General features: G+C 39.1%; 1 protein-coding gene across 1 annotated transcript in view; it reads left to right on the top strand.

Annotated features, from left to right (window-relative positions):
- Positions 1-4,218: 4,218 nt before the first annotated feature.
- septin12 (septin 12) overlaps positions 4,219-17,350 on the top strand; it is a 110,241-nt gene continuing 97,109 nt past the window's right edge. Inside the window, exon 1 of the mRNA XM_088337507.1 lies at positions 4,219-4,414. Within this exon, the coding sequence (XP_088193633.1) occupies positions 4,360-4,414 (55 nt within the window). The 5' untranslated portion in view covers positions 4,219-4,359. The remainder of the gene's footprint in view (positions 4,415-17,350) is intronic.

Here is a 17,350-nt window from a genome sequence, read left to right as displayed (position 1 = left end):
GTGTGTAAAGGATTTCTCTTGAGGGCTTCACTGCTGTACGGTGCTTCATTTTGCCATCATTAGCCTACTCCTACTCTTCGTAGGCCCAGCCAAGTAGTTTGATCTAATATAGTGTAATCATAGTCATTCACTTTTAAAGCTTGTATGTTTTTATTTTTTTATTCATTTTAAACTAGTATGACAATTAAGTATGGTATATATTTTTTCATAGCACTTACTTGAGTTTGTATAGTACAGTGAGTTGATTCAGGAGTAAAACTGTATTCACTCAACTGTTAAAGATGCTGTCTGCAGTTTGAAACTTCGTTACTCACTGCCGCCATCAACATTTTTGCCCTGTAAAGTAACGTGATCACTTTTGCTGGATGATTCTGACCCGATATAAAGTACCCCAAACACTACTTGTTGTAGAAATGTATCAAAATATAAAAACACACGATAACATAGAGTGGTATTTCTTTATTTTTTATAACTGTATAACGAATAGGAAAACACAGGAACAACATCAAAACATGCTCTAAATCACAGGTGTCAAACAGGAGGCCCGCAGGCCAGATCAGGTCCGCTAAGGGATTGAATCCGGCCCGCGACACAACACTCAGAGAAGTGCAAGAGAAAAACAAGCTGCAGGTTCAAATATGTCAACTAGATGTTGCCAAAGCCAGGTGACTCGAACAAAGACACTGTACTTGTATTTATTTCTCTCTCTCTCTCTCTCTCTCTCTCTCTCTCTCTCTCTCTCTCTCTCTCTCTCTCTCTCTCTCTCTCTCTCTCTCTCTCTCTCTCTCTCTCTCTCTCTCTCTCTCTCTCTCTCTCTCTCTCTCTCTCTCTCTTTCTCCACCCCTTTTCTCCCACTCACTGTCTCTGTCTCTTTCACTCTCCGTGTCTCTCTTTTTCTCTTCCTTAGTTGCTCTTTATTTCTTTCTCTCTCAGTGTCTTTTTAACTTCTTTTGCTCTAACTTCCTTTTTCCTTTTCTCTCTTTTCTCTCTCTCTCTCTTACTACCCTTTGCACTTTCTTTTCTCTTTTCTCTCCCTCTGTCTTTCTATTTCTCTTTGGATTTCTTTCTTCCTCTCCCTTTTTCCCCCTTCTCTCATGACTTTTTATCTCTTTTGTTTCTCATGCTCTCTCCCTCTCTCTCTTTGTCTTTTTTGTCCTACCCTCTCTTCTTTTCCCTTCCTCTTTCTTTTTTCTTTTTCTCTCTTTTTCTTTCTCTTTAATCTACTAGTATGGCCCCCGGCTTGTTCTATCGTGTGGCCCCCGGGTTAAAATGAGTTTGACACCCCTGCTCTAAATTATTGAAATATTAGTGATTTTGCAACGAAAAATTGGGTTTGCGTTTGGACTTTTTTTGAAACTGGCTTTTCTTACTTCGACAATTTTCATGCTACATTAACAAAAAACGGTAAGCATAAACTCACTCTCTGTTGTCCGCCCTTCAATACCGTATGTGTTGTGTCCAAAAACAGCGTTGCTAAAATTAAGATAAAAGCAGAGACGCAGTGTAGAAAAATTACTCTCTCTCTCTCTCTCTCTCTCTCTCGCTCTTTTTTTTTCTTTATCTCTTTCTTTTTCTCTCTGTGTTTTTTCTTTCTTTTTCTCTCTCTTTTCTCTCTCTCTCTCTCCCTTTTTGTCTCCTTTTTCCCTTAACTGGTTTTTCTCTTTTTCTTTCCTTTCTCTCATTTACTCTCATTTTCACCTTTCTCTTTTTACTCTGTCACACACTCTCTCTCTTTGTCCCGCTCTCCATTTTCCCTGTCCCTCCTTCTCTCTCTCCCTCTCTCTCTCACTCTCTCTCTCTCTCTCTCTCTCTCTCGCTCTCTCACCTTGTCTCTGTCTTTGTCTCCCTCACTCTCCCTTTATCCCTAATCTATCTTTCACTTTTTCTTTCTACCTTTCTCTTTTTTCTTTTTTTCTTTTTCACTCTTTCTGTCTTGCTCTTGATTTTTCCCTATCCCTCCCTCTGTCTTTATTTCTCTCTCTATCTTTCTATTTCTTTCGATCCACCTACATTTCATTCTTTCCTTCTACCATTCCCTTTTTACTCTCGCTCTCTCTCTCTCTCTCTCTTGCCCTCTGTCTTTCTCTCGATATCTCACTTTCAATCTCTTTGTCTTGCTCTCTAAACCCCCCCCTCTCTATCTCTCTCTTCTCTCTTGAAGGTGCTCATTTCTGATCAGTATGAGTTTTGTCATTTCTTTGTTGTTTGCATAAACGAAGTTTAGTATCAAAAATCTAATGTCTAATTGGGAATAAGTTCACGTCATAAAGAAACAATAAAGGCTATTATAGCATGGAAGCATAATACATTTTCAAAAATTATGAAGTTGCGCTGAATGTTTCATTATTATTGGTAATATATCATTAACAACAAAACAAATAAGGAGAATTTTTACAGAGCCAAGAGCCAACTCGTTTTAGTTATCTGAGCTGAAAGTGCCGGTTCTGGAAAAAGAGCCGGAATTCCGATCACTTTAAAGTCGTCTGAATAATAAAGCATAAGTGTATTGAAAAACTACGGTATGGTAGGAATTTGAGTTTGAAATGTTTTTACCAAAGCATCTAGTCCAGAGGTGGGCAGCATATGACCCATGGGCCACAAACATTTTTACCCGGTCTGACAATAAAAAATGGTCAGAAAATAATGAGGATATAGACTATATTATAGTAAACAAAGTATTACTGACAAAAAATAAGTTTTTTTGGGTGCCAATTTTGTCCCCATTGTCGCTCTGCGTGTGTAGAACCAAATTCTACCACAGAAATACTACGAAAAACAACAACTACGAAAGTACTACAAAACTAAATATCAATAGTAATGCTTAAGAACTGGAACTCAATATAATAAGAAAAAAATACAATAGAAATACTACAAAAATACTTCTACAGTAATACTTTAATACCAAAATACTACAGAAATATTACACCAGAAATACTACAGACATACAACTACAGTATTATTACAAAAAATGCAAAAATAATTCTACAGAAATACTACAAAAAACCACTACAGTAATATTATAACATATAAATACTACAACAGAAATTTTACTCTAGAAATACTACAAAAATACTACTACAGTAATACTATAATATCAAAAAGTGACGACACAGATATTGCACTAGAAATACTACAAAAATACTACCATAGCAATACTATAATAGAAAAATACTAATACAGAAATATCCCCATCCCATTATCTGCACTGCTTATCCTCAGTAGGGTCATTGGGGTGCTCGTGCCCATCCCAGCTATCCTGGCAGTGGGAAGGGGACAACCTGAACTGGTTGCCAGCCAGTCGCAGGGCACACAGAGACAGACACCTCACACGCTCATTCACATCTAGGGACAATTGGGAGGAAGACGGCGTGCCCGTAGTAAACCCACGCAAGCACGGGGAGAACATGCAAACTCCGCACACGAGTTTATTATACAAATCCCAATTTGTGTGTGTGTGTGTGTTTGTATGTGACTTGGCTCTGAAATGGCTGAACCGATTTTCATAAAAATTACACAGTTGTACTCTGGCAGTGTTTTGAGCTAGGTTTCGTGTCAATGTATCCCCAATAAATACCAACAAAATTGATAAACATCTGCTTTTGGGTACAACCGGCTCTGGAGCTGCATGCGGTCATACTGCTCTTGGGCACTCTCTAGTGGCTCCCTGCAGCTTTTTCAACAAACAACGGCCCCAGCAACCTCGCTAAAGTAGAATGCCTGGCAAGACCATTCTTGGCAGCGCCAAGCCCGAAAATGCTAAGCCCGGCAACGCCAAATATGGCAACGTTGGGCCATTATGCTTGCATGGATGAATATAACATTTTGTTGTCTGTGTGTATATTATTCGGAAAAGAGTACAATTGGACAGGTCTCCACGGTCAGTCCCTTCGCCAATTGTATCTAGACCATTTCAGCCCCCACCTCGAAGAATTGCCCACCCCTGATCTAGTCCAATTCGTAGCTTAAGGGGACACATTTGGATTCAGGGGTGCAAGAAAGGGAAATTGGGTTTGGGGATTTTTCCAGGTGTCGCTTGCGTCTCCGCCCACCATCCATCCTCCCTCTTATCTGCATGTCCCCCCATGCGCGCCCCCCTCGGCTCCACACGAGCTGGGGTCTAGGGCTGGAGGGTTGGCTTAAAAGGGGGCGGGGCCACTTCCCTGAGACTGAGTGCTCTTGTTGCATTCTCGGACCCCAGTCAGTGTTTGTAGCGCGGGGTGAAAACACTTTAAACGCAGATTCCTCCACGGATTGACTTTTGAATATTTGTCGTGTCGGGAGCCCATTTTTTGAGTACAGAAAAAAAATCATTCATCACACTTCGTTTGGCTTCACGGACTCATCTTTACTTGAGACAGGATGTCGGCACTCTCTGTGAATGAGCACCTCGAAGGAATTTTATCAGATTTTGAAGGTATGTAGAGTTGTATTATTGGATTGCTTTATTGTTGCGACAGTAAAAACAAATGTGCAATTGCACCCTCAGGCTCTTTGCACATTCAAGTGCATAGAGAAGTCTTGTCTACACGACAGGCTGCAGAGCAGGGGTGTTTTTAGGTTCAGAGCTTTGGGGGTGGTGAGAACCCACCTTGACAAGAAAAGGGATTATTATGATGATGATGTTGTTGTTATTATTATTATTATTATTATTATTATTATTATTATTATTATTATTATTATTATTATTATTATTATTATTATTATTATTATTATTATTATTATTATTATTATTATTATTATTATTATTATTATTATTATTATTATTATTATTATTATTATTATTATTATTATTATTATTATTAAATTACTACAAAACTAAATATCAAATTTAGTGCTTAAAACATGGAGCTGGCATATTATTTTGTCTTCATTGTGATAAGAAAAAAATAAACTAAAATCCTACGAAAATTCTACTACAGTAATACTGCAATACGAAAATACTATTGCAGAAATATTGCAAAATAAATACTACATAAATACAACTAAAGTAATATTAAAAATACTAAAGGAATACTACAAAGATACTAGTATGAAACACTTCAAAAATACAGAAATACTAAAAAAAAGCAATAGTAATAGAGTAATAGTGTAATACAGAAATCCTGTTACATAATAATTACAACATAAATACTACAATAATGCTTCTACAGAAGTATCATCACACGAATACTAAAAAAAGTACAACAATTCTGCAAAAATACAGAATGTGACTGCAGAAATTCTACAAATATCCTAAAACAAAAAGAACTACAGCGGCACTACAAAACTAAATATCAAAAGTGGTGCTAGGGATCAAAGTAACCGAACCATTGCAAAGCAGCGTAATATTTCCGGCGCTGCGTTGTTCATATTTTCATATCTAACGTTTTTCATCATAAATAGGCCTATCCTGATCTTTATTAGGGGAAAGAGAGTTTTATTTGGGGGTTCTTGGGTGGTTACGCCTTTGCTGCAGAAGAAAATATTGGCGTGAGATGCTTGATGTTAAAAAATGGACCAGGATAAAAGTTGCTTTGTGTTTCCTTTGTTTTTTTTTTGGTTACATGTCCTCATCTATGTGATAGAAGGTATACAGCATTTTAATACTTAGCTTATTCAATGCCAATGCCACTCCAAGGAAGATCTGTTCAGAGCCATTCCTGTTATCTAGTGGTTATTTATTATGCTGAAATCATTCCTAGATCATCACCGCCAAAGCCTTTAGAATAATTTTCGATATAAAACAAAAAAAACATAATTTAATGTTTTGTCACTTGGGATAATGCTTCTGAAAATGTATTTACACTTTATGGCACTAAATGAGCTCATATTGATGTTGTGTGTTAAATGTTCTCCCAGTGTTTTATTAAAGAGACACAGTAAAATTAAATGCTCGAAATTACTGTGTTGTATCGTGCGGGGGTCAGTAACCTGAGATTCTAGAGCCTCATGTGGCTCTTTAGTACTGCCTTTTTCAGGAATTATCAAAATGGAAAATGATTTGTTTAACTGGCAGAATATATGTATTCTGTAAGAGGACAAATGCAACGCAAACACTTTTGACGTTTTATAGTGCTTTAAAACGTCTTAAAAATGAACACAAAATGACTAGCTTCTAAGTATGAATAATCCTTTTGTTTTGATTTTAAATACATTTTTATATGGCTTTTCTTTTTTTTGCGGCTCCAGACATATTAGTGTTTTGGTTTTCTTTGGTCTGTTATGGCTCTTTCAACATTTTTGGGTTGCAAATCCGTGGCATAGTGCCAAATATGAATGCTACAAAGCATAAGGAATAACACAAATTTTGGACACTCAAAGTGACCAAACGGCAACATATTTCTTATTACTATTATTACTATTTACTAAGCCTTTTACAAGTTTTTTGGCTTTTGGCGCTACCCTTAGCAGCAAGATGATGGACAAGCATGTCAGCTCCGTTTAGGTCAGTATTTCTTATCTGGTCTGACTTCAAGACCCATCATACCACTCTTATTACCAGCTGCGGCCCTAAAGAAAAATCCACTTTTCCTCCCAAGTCTGTAAGGATCGCAAAGGCGAAATTCAGCTACCTGCTGGAACAGTCAACATTTTTAGGAAACTCATTCGAAACTTTCCGATTCATCGTTTTGAACGTTTACTTTTACATTATTCAATCGCTATGATTTTATAATTTTGAATGTTGTGGAAAATTCTCAATTTTACTCCAAAATTAAAAAATCCTTCCAATCTATTAGCCAACATGTTTGTAAACTGACTAATTACGCTAATGTCAAGTCTGTAATGATCATGTTGACAAAATTTGTCTTTCTGTTTGAAAAGAGTCCACATTTTTAGGAAACTTTTTTTAAAATTGCTGATCCGACGTTTTGAACGTTTTGTTTTAGTATTTTTTATTCACTCGTTTTGTTTTTATAATGATGAATTTTGAGGAAAATTCGCAATTTAACCGCCCCCCCAAAAATCGTTCTAAACAATTAACTATCATGTTACCTGACTAATTACGCTGACGTCAAGTCGGTAATGGTTGCACAGTCGAAATTTGGCTTTCTGTTGGAACAAAGCCGAACTGTTTCAGATTTATTCATTTAAAAAAAACAAAAAAAACCTAAGACCAGCAAAACCAAATATACTCTTAAGTTATAATATTTCCTTTAAAAGGACAGTATGTATTTTTAGCCATTCTTTTGTCAGGACCAGCACAGCAAACAGGACCCACACGTGTAACGTTACTCACAGTTTTATTGGGGAAAAGAAAAAGGAGCGCACACTCGATCCGCAGATCGTTGGTCGCGGGGAGTAGGTTGCTCAGCCGCGGAAGTGGGACTTTCGTGGCAAGCGATGGCGGTGTCGGAAACAGAAAAAGTCGAAATCAAACAGATAGAAAAACAAGAGCAAAAACACAGGACAGAATAAAAGGGCTTGCTGTGTAAAAACGGAGATTCGCAGACGGACCGACAAAAGGAGACTGTCAGGACAGCGTTTAAATACTGACAGGGAGCTTATCTGTCAACAAGCTCCAGCTGGCGCCCACGGGCGGGGCCAATTGGGCGCCATGGCAACCGTAATATCTTTAATGGTAAAAAAGCGTCGTAAAATCAAATATATCTAAAAACACATATTGATAACCGTTTTTTTAAAAAGTTGAGAAATTTGCATTTATTTGACATAACATGTACTTCACCATAATTTTCCATCCATCTTGCTGCACAAATGTTTGCGAAAAGTGTCACGAGGCGTGGTGGCGTGGAAGGTGACCGGACCAGAACGGAGGCAGGAGGCATGAAGGGAGAACTCAAATGCGTTGACGATCCATAGGTTTTATTTAATAAAATAAAAGTCGCCCAATACTCCGAGGCAAAACAGAACAATACAGAGTTCCTCCGGCACGAACTCAAAAGGACAAGGCATAACAGACTAAAACAGGACAAGGCATAACAGACCGGGATTGTGAATAATGAGTATTAACCAGCACCCGCCAAACCCAAAATCCAGCCTTAAAAAGCAGAACAGCAATCAGCTGATCTGCTTCAGCTTGAGTTCGGGGCGTGGCATACTGGTCGTCATGGCGACCGTAACAGAAAAGACTGGCAAGAAATGAGGGAAAAATTGTTTCATTTGGTCACTTCAAGTTTCCGTTGTTTGTATTCTTCCTAGTGCTTTTTGGCACTCAGTTTTGGTTGCAATACACAATACAGCGTCAGCTAGTTGTCAAATATTACACACTGTCCCATTATCACTCAGTTATCTGCTTTTTTTATTTTTTTTATCCAAAACATTTCACTTCAGTAGCTTTGTCTCCAGTATAATAACATTCATATTTCATATATTCTCCACTGTATCTGCGTTTGGTCATGCTCAAGATGTGTAAACAAACTGTGCCAGTCTTTTTTTGTGGCTGTCAACTCCCATTTGCAGGGTATTATCACCATCTATTGTTATAAAGTGTAATTGTCCCTCAGTCATTTTGTCTTCTTTGCATTATTTTGACAAAGACCCACAAGTTGAACAACCCCGTTTTAGGTGATTTTTAAATCAAGTAGAATTAATACAAATTTCTTGACCTACAAGCATTTAATAAATGCATGTTTATGTGATAGTTCGTATGTTTTTGCTTATAATTCTAATCAATATTGTTGTTTTTTTCTAAGGAATTATGTTTTTCACCAATTGGAGGCAATAAATAATACACAATGTCCTTTTAAGCCTTAATCTTTAAGGGTTTGCCTTCATTCCATTCCATAACTTGTTGGTCCCTAACTGAAGCATCATCCTCGTGTGTTTTGTGAAATTTAGGTAAGGATTACTTTATACTTTATTGAATTGCTTGAAATGCACTTTAATTGACAACCAAACACTATATATACATAGTGTTTTTAAATCCCAAGCTTCGGACGTATTTTCCCAAGCAATCATAATGTGGGAACCCAAGCTTTCCTTTTCCTCGGCCACGGAAAAGGAAGTGGGTGGGCGAAAACTCGTATTGAATTTTCTCTTTGACATTGTGCCATGTTAACTAAATTGCATCCTTTAACGAAGATAAGTCTGCGTGAGTAGTTCAGGTGGTATATTTTTAATTTATTTATTTGATCTGTGGTTATTTGAGCACTTTGTAAAACACAGGGCAAGTAAACAATAAAAAAATATATCTTGACAGATTTCTCTGTGTCTGTAAACAAGGGTGGCAGTGGTAAATTTGGCTTTGTGAATAGCCAGCCTCTTTGAGTCTGTTCTGTCCCAGTCGCTTGCTTGTGCAGATGACTGACAGTCCTTTAACCCCTCAATGTATTGACAGCTAGCCGGCAGGCCATCAGAGAGTTTATAAACAAGTGTTGATAATAATTATTTTTAACGCCGTTATGTAACAGCATGATCTTTTCAGTAACAGGGTAATCTGACTACTGTAAATTCTGGACTATAAGGCGCTACTTTTTTCCCAAATTTTCAACCCTGCGGCTTATTCAGATATGGGGCCAATTTATGTAATTTTTTTAACGGCCGCCAGCGGCGCTCGGGTATGTAAGGTAAGATTTAGACCGGTGGAATATATGTGCCGAGGAAGAACACAACTTCTGAGCGTAAACATACCCTCATCGTGCATATTGCACAAAATAAGGCTCATGTCGCAGATTCCAAAGTAAAGGCAAGCGGGCATATTGCTGGGGTGTGTTAAGTAGGGGAGCGTGGGACGACGTCATCATGATAAAGTTTCTTTCCGACATTGAGTAAGTCAACTTACATGTCATTAACAGGAAGGAAGACGCGGATGGTCCGCCGCAATTCTAGCGAATACAGCGTTTGTTCCCTTATCAGACTAATTTGCCGGTATGCTAGCGTGTTGTTAGTAGCGTGAGGCTACCTCCCAAAGGCGCGGTTTAGGATGAAAGTTATAATATTATTATTAAAGCTTTGAAAACTCTCTCGATGTACCGTCTTTATTTGTAAATATGTGTAATATATATTTGCAACTGTATATTTTTGTAATGTATTTATTTGTATTTATTTGAGACACTTATTCTGCACGAGCAAATTAAAAAAGAGGGGCAGAGCAAACCTGGGCTGATGGGAAAGTGGGGACCGGTAAAGGTGAGTTTTTGTGGACACGGCGGACAATAATGGATATATATTTTTCCCACCCTTACCTTTTGAAATATACACTTTTATTCCTTGGATTACTATCAACGGGCACCAAGAATCTGCAGGTCTGCAACAAATTTTAAGTACCTATATCAATTTACGTAATTTTGGCGGCTGTGATTTTTGGATTGTGTGCTTCAATGAAGGAAATTTAGTGTCAATCGCGGGACTTAAAGTTTGGCTTAGAATAATTTCGTGTTTTTTTGATGTAGGTGCATGCGGCTATATACAGGTTTGGCTTGTGTATGGACAAAATCGGTTTACCCCTTAAAATGTGATGGGTGCGGCTTATAATCAGTTTCGCTCTATAGTCCGGAATTTACGGTAATTACTTTTTCTGACGTTACAAAGGCGTTATCGTTATTGACAATCAAAAGCGATGCAGGACTTTGGCTGTACAACGCCCCCCAAAAAAGACACATTTTTCAGGGATTCTGTGATGCTGACTTTGAATTTGTTGAATATAAAAAAGTTAGATTTATAAAGAATTTTAACGTATGTTACCTGTGGTTTTCAGTGTTAACGTTTAAGCGTTAATTTTGCTTTCTTTTTGAAGTCATTGATAATACTGCATAATACATGGTAACTATGGATTAAACAACAAAAACAACCAGGAGAGCCATTTGGGAGCCGAAAGAGCTGACTCTTTTTAGTGAGACAAGCCATAAAAACCGTTTCTCCAGAAAGAGTCGGAATTCCCCTCTCTACAACGGAACTTTGTAGTCAGATTTCAGGACTCACTTTATATTTTTGTTGCACTTCAAGTGTAGGATGGATCTGTTGCTGGTGAGATGCAATAAATATTAAAAGGTTCTATGTCACTACTACCCGTCTGTTCCTCTTATTTCAACTAACTCAAACTGCCAAATATCATTGGAAAGCCTAAACTCTTGGGATTCAATATATGATGGTGGATGGGTGGCTGTTTGTGTCCCTTAAACACTAGGGCCGTTTGGGCATCATTTCCTGTGATGTGTCTTGAGCGATTACAGCCTGGTGGTGCCTATCCTTCTCCTGGCCATTTCAAATTGTACTCATTACAGACACATCACGATCATTCTAAAACAAGATACCCGGAAACTATAAAGCCGGCAAAGATCACAAAACGTGCTAATAGTCAGCTAATGAAACGATACTTTGCACACATGGTCTTGTTACATTCAGGACATCCCAGTGAATCCAATCATGCAAAATATTTACTCCAACACGATAATGGCGACAGAAAAAAAATCTGCCTAAAAGCGTTCCTGCATTGTTTGACATTCCTTGTTGTAATCTTTCTGTTTAGTGGTTTCTTTAATTTCCTTCTAAAAATAAACACACTTGTGAGATAATTTCCAATGTGGCTGTTAGCCTCTGATCTTTTGACTGACACCATTCTCAACCAAATGCAAGCTTTATTTCACTGTCCTTAGCCTGCCATAGCCAATGCATGCCTCTGAGAAAACGGACATGACCTACTTTGGCTTCAAAACATCCTCAGTCAATTATGACCAATTCAAATGATGATTGACACGTTGGTTAGCCAAAAAATTCCCAACATAAATGTATTCACATTTACAATGTTTATTCAATCCTGTACAGCTGAAATATACGTGTGTAATGGAATTTGGGATTATCACACGCGCAATTATCACAAGCAAGTGTGCACAATCAGTGATTGACTTCTAGAAAGAGAATTCAAACATTTATTCTTTCACAATGTATAAAAATTGCCCAAAGTAAAATATATGGTTGCAGAGGTTTTAGAGCTGTAAAACTGGTCGTCTAAGAATGTGTAAAATACAATGTCTAAATTTTAGTTCAGTTACACTCTTTTGCAGACATGTGATTGCAAAAAAAAAAAAAAAAAATCAGACGAGAATAAAAACCTTTTATTTCTGTGTGTTCCAGATTACATTACTCAATGTTAGTGATGTTTTGTGATTATTTCAGTTTGGGACAAAACTTCAAAGTGTTACCTTTCATAAGAGACTAAAACCATCCATATTCTCCAAACGGTTCAAGAACAACATTCACTTTACTTTGAGTATGTCTTGGACTAGGATTTAAGGCTAATTCTACAGGATTGTTAAGGGGTTAACCACATTTCTCTTCATTATTTTTTCAGAACCTAATGGACTAGTGCCTATTTTTTGTGTTTTTTCATCAAACTTGTTAGGAACAAGATAGAAGTATAAATCTGTGTACATACTGTACATGGCCATTCTTTACATTTGAACACATTTTCATTGTGTGAAAGAAATGGGGATAAAGAAACAATAACCAATGCAGGTATTCAATACTTGAGTAACGGTAGTTTTTTCATTAAGTACTTTTTTACTTTTACTCAAATAATTATTTGAATGATTTTGTTTTACGTATACTTGAGTCATATTATTCTGAAGTAAAAGTACTTTTACTTGAGTACATTTTTTGGCTACTAAACTCACCTCACCTTTACTCACAAGCTCTAGCAAAACTATGATCCTTCTGACTAGTCATTGTCATATAGGGTGTTTGACAAAATGATGGATTTAAACTGCAAATAAATTATTCTACTGTTGCATACTGTGTATATTCTTGCTTAGTGTGCCATTCTCGCCCAGTTCAATAGTAGTAATATTGTTGATACGATAAGATGTTGTTGTAAGTTCAAACAGGTGTTGATACGATAAGATGTTGTTGTGAAAACTGTTTTTGGTCACTCCCCCTCCCTTTAACAGAAGAAACATGTAAAGTAGGGCGTTCCTAATACAATAAAAAGGCAAGGACAAAATAGACTTTTTCAGAGTGTCTAGTAGACTGTAGTTGGCAGTCTATGGTCATCTCTCCTTGCAAGTAAGTAAGTCATATTCACGCCTCTGCGTCTTCTTTGAGTGCAGGTTTTTACTACAAGTGTTGGGGTTAACCTAACACAAAGTCAACTAGACAAATAGTCATCCTTCAACCATTTTCGCCCTTGTTAGCCAAACTAAGGCTGGTCTCTAGTGTTAGCATTGGGGTCGGCAATCCTAGTCACCAATGCTTTCACCCATAATGCTAGCTGCTAAGGCCAGTTGCCGGGTCTGTGATTAAGGGCTATACAAATACACATGATAAAATTTTTAAATCAAAATAAATTGTTACATTGCCAAAACCTAATCTGAAGTAATGACACACTTGATGTACTGTCATTTCGATACAATATCTAATCATAATTTTTGGATGGAGCTTTTAGTATGGAATGTTCTCATGTGCAGTCAGATCAGTGGTTGTACACAGCTTGTCCTTCTCCAGTTAAAGTTGGAAATCCAGAATTAAATCTAAATTAAGCTAACCTTTAATTTAGTGTACATTTTCAACGTATGGATGGCTGGGTTCAGAAGCAACACACACCATCCCTCATCAGGATAATCCATCTTTTTTTGAGGCCCCGAAGGGCCATTGCGACAAAAGCTGCCGCTCTCCTTTCATTCTTAACTCTCCCTCCATATTCCACTGGGGTTGATCTGTGCTCCTGAACAAATTAGTGTAGCTTTGAGCCACAGACTGCCACAGTAGCTGCTTTTCCTCAATTGGGAAATGCTTTTGGACACCTCAGACCATTGTCACTTTTAAAAAGTCAATTGGCCAGGAAATAAAAGGAAAGCATGCAACACAATGGTGTCACATCATGTAAGTTCAACTCAATTGTTGTAATCGACAGGGTTGTCCAAACCTTTCGGAAAACAGACCAGATTTGGTAAACTGAAAATGTGTTAGTGCCGACTATTCAGCATGTCATTTTTTGAACAGTCTTTCATAAATTCACCCTCCATAAAATGTTTTAAGGGCGATCAGTGCTGCAACCTCGTAGCTTGCCTTTGTGCCCTTTTCATTTGACTTGGAGAGTTTCGTGAAAAAGTGCTGCTGTGCCGTTAAAGCAGCTTCCAGTTGCTTCACCTTTTAGCACCGCTTGTTTCTAGTTAGCTTTTTGTAGTCACCATTTTTCGTTTGGCAGTGCATCTTTATACAATATTTTTTTAAAACAGCCACAGTCTCTTGGCAAATTAGGCAGACGCAGTTGTTTTGGATTTCGGTCAACTTTTATTTTTTTACTTACAATCGCCATGTTGGAAATGAGGTGGGCTAAAATCAGAGTTGGGTAGAGTAGCCAAAACTTTTAATCAAGTAAAAGAACTGTTACTTCAAAATAATAATACTCAAGTAGAAGTCAAAAGTAGTCACCTAAATGATTACTTGAGTAAAAGTAAGAAAGTACTTGGTAAAAACTACTCAAGTCCTGAGTATGTAGAAACGTCATATTTAGCGATTTGTTTCAAAAAAACATTTAATCAGATCATCAAAATATCAAAACCCATTCAATCAACAATAAAAAACATTTAATTTGAAAATGTATTAAAATATGTTGGGTAAATTAAAGTACTTTATTGAGCAATAAAATAAAGATAGTATAAATCAAAGAAATAAATTAAGCACAAGTAGCAGATATAAGTGTTTCACAGTGCAGTGGTTAGCACATTTGCCTGACACGCAAAAAGGCTAATTGGGTCGGTTGGCTCGCCAACGCACATCACTAATGCACGGTCTGCCACTGAGACAGACGCGTTCTTAGGAGGAGGGTCATAAAATAACGAAGTAACAGGTTCATTGTCGCCTAATATAGCGGAGTAAGAGTACAGTTTCTTATTCACAAATTTACTCAAGTATGTCCCAAAACTTACTCAAGTAAATGTAACTTGTTACTGCACACCTTTGGCTAAAATCCTCACAGAAGGCCAAAAGCTACTGTCATGATCTGGTGAAATGGTAATTTTTTTTTTGGGGGGGTACAAATATATTTTATACTGCGATCAAAATTACTGGCGGGCAACATATTATTAATTTTATGACAAAGGCTGCCCCCCAGTAAAAATTTGATCCTGGGCTGTAACTGGCTGGACTTTGGACATGCCTGACTTAAAGCATTACACCTCTACAAAACAAGTCTCTCATTGTACTTTACAAGTGTTATTTTTTGGATAATATGTCAATAGAAGGGTTAGGTTAAAATTTGACAGAAGTAACAAAGATAACATTTGTTATGTGTCATAACCTTGCTAAAGCATACAATTTCTATCATGCATATATAAAATGGGATTGAACTCATTTTGTGTGATGCGTCACATTCACCCATTCATTTTCTATACACCAGTCATCAGCTGCGGGGCTTCAGGCGCTGCCAGATCCTTGAGGTTCAGGGGTTTCTCAAGAAAACCTCGACAAGGTCACCAGGGCCAAAGATCGAAAGCTCTAGTAATGAATGCTTTTGTGAGAAATTCCATCACATGCAAAGACCCTCTAAATCTTTAATATTGTGTAATAAATAAACTGTGACTCTGGCAGGAATCTTAGGTTTAATGGAATCAGGTAGAAATGTTTCAAATTATAGATGGTAACATTGGGACAACTGTTGAACTTGTGTGGCTATCTGTGGAACATGATTTAATTCTATCCACAATACTGTCTGTAGACAAGTAGTAAAAACGATTGGACTTTTGGATACATTAATTTGAAGTTGAAAAATGTGTCTGTTGCATGACCGACAACTGTGGTCATTTGAAAGTAATGGTGGGCAGATCGGTCTAAATACTGAATCGATACTGAATGAGTACTACTGTATTGCTTTGGGATTGATACTGTCAGTCCGTTTTAACTATCACTGTACTATTGTTTCTAGTGGGTCACAAGATTATACAGTGGGACCTCGGTTATCGCGGTTAATGGGGACAAAAACCACCCGCGATAAGTGAAAATCCGCGAAGTAGCGGCGCACCTTCCAAAAAAAAAAAAAAAGATTTTTTTTTTTTAAATTATTATTTTTTCGACCCGGTTAATGGGAACCAAAACCACCCGCAAAAAGTGAAAATCTGCGAAGTAACGACGCCCCTTAAAAAAAAACAAAAAAAAGACCTCATCTCATCTCATTATCTGCACCGCTTATCCTTATTAGGGTTGCGGGGGGCTGGAGCCCATCCCAGCCATCTCCGGGCAGTGGGCAGGGGACACCCTGAACTGGTTGCCAGCCAATCGCAGCTGCAAATCACATTAGTTCGCAGCTAGCTGCGTTCTTTATCGACGCACGAGCCGAGTGATCTACCACTAAGAGTCGTACAGCTGGGCGATTTTACGTCCGCCCGGGACGATCGGAGACAAATTTACGACAGGGTTTATACTTGCGCCGCACCGTGGGTGCCGTTCGGTCGCTCCTGCGAGCGAGCCCCTAACCAGCGGCGCGAGTACTTTCGGGCGCGGTACGCACGACACAAGCCGACAAGTCGACAAGCCGAGCGGGTCGGGCGCTCGGCGCGTAGGCCGGCGTCTCCCGCTCGGGCCGCGATGGCGCCCGAGGGCCGACTCGGCCCGGTAGGCCGGGGGCTCGGCGCTGAGGCCGGCCCCCGGCGTCTCCTACCCGGTCCCCGGAAGGCCCAAGCGCGCGCTACACGGCCCTCGATGGCTCCGGCCGACGGACGGGCGGCCGCTGGGGAAAAGGGTAGCTGGGGGGACCTGTGGGGTGAGGAGGGGGCGGTGAAGCGGAAGCCGCACCGAAACCGCGCGCCGGGAAACGAGAACGGCGCGCCGTGCTAGGGTCGTCGGCCGAGGGGGATTCCCCAGTTACCGGGGTCCCGCGCACGTCCGGCGCCTTACGGCCGCCGGTCGTCACACCGCGCTACTGGGGTCGTCGGACGAGCGGGCTCCCCCCAGTTGCGCAGATCCTGTACAGATATTGACTTTGAAATACCATGGTGAAAATACATCACAGAGGGAACCCGGGTTGTTTTTGCCTGCATGGATTGTAATTCTGGCCGAAATTGCCAGTAAATTAATATCGCAATTTTCTTGTGCCCTGAGAAGGTCTGGGCAGTGGGTAATTGTACAGGCACGCAGCTTAGAGGGAATATTGGTCATGACATATCCAAGCAAAAAGCTGCCATCCGTTTCCTAATTAGTTCCCCTCATATTTAAACACATCGTTCTCATTCACTCCTGGTCAGTCCGTCTGCGAACCTCAGCGCATGCAAGGCAAGCACTTTTGACTCTGGCTCCCATTTTGATCCCGACCTGTTTCCTGTTTCAATCTCCGATTCAAGCTCCGTTCTCCTGTCCCGGCTACCCGTATCCTGATTCTGTTTCCTGTATCGATCCCCGATCCAACCTCCATTCTACTGTCCTGGCTACCTGTATCCTGTTTCTGTTTCCTGTATCGCTCCCCGATCCAAGCTCTGTTCTCCTG

The sequence above is a fragment of the Urocampus carinirostris genome, chromosome 1 (genome assembly GCF_059441175.1).
Source record: "Urocampus carinirostris isolate Australia breed hairy pipefish chromosome 1, RoL_Ucar_1.0, whole genome shotgun sequence".
Lineage (NCBI taxonomy): Eukaryota > Metazoa > Chordata > Actinopteri > Syngnathiformes > Syngnathidae > Urocampus > Urocampus carinirostris.
Note: the sequence above shows the minus strand (reverse complement) of the source record. Positions and strands in the feature narration are given on the sequence as shown.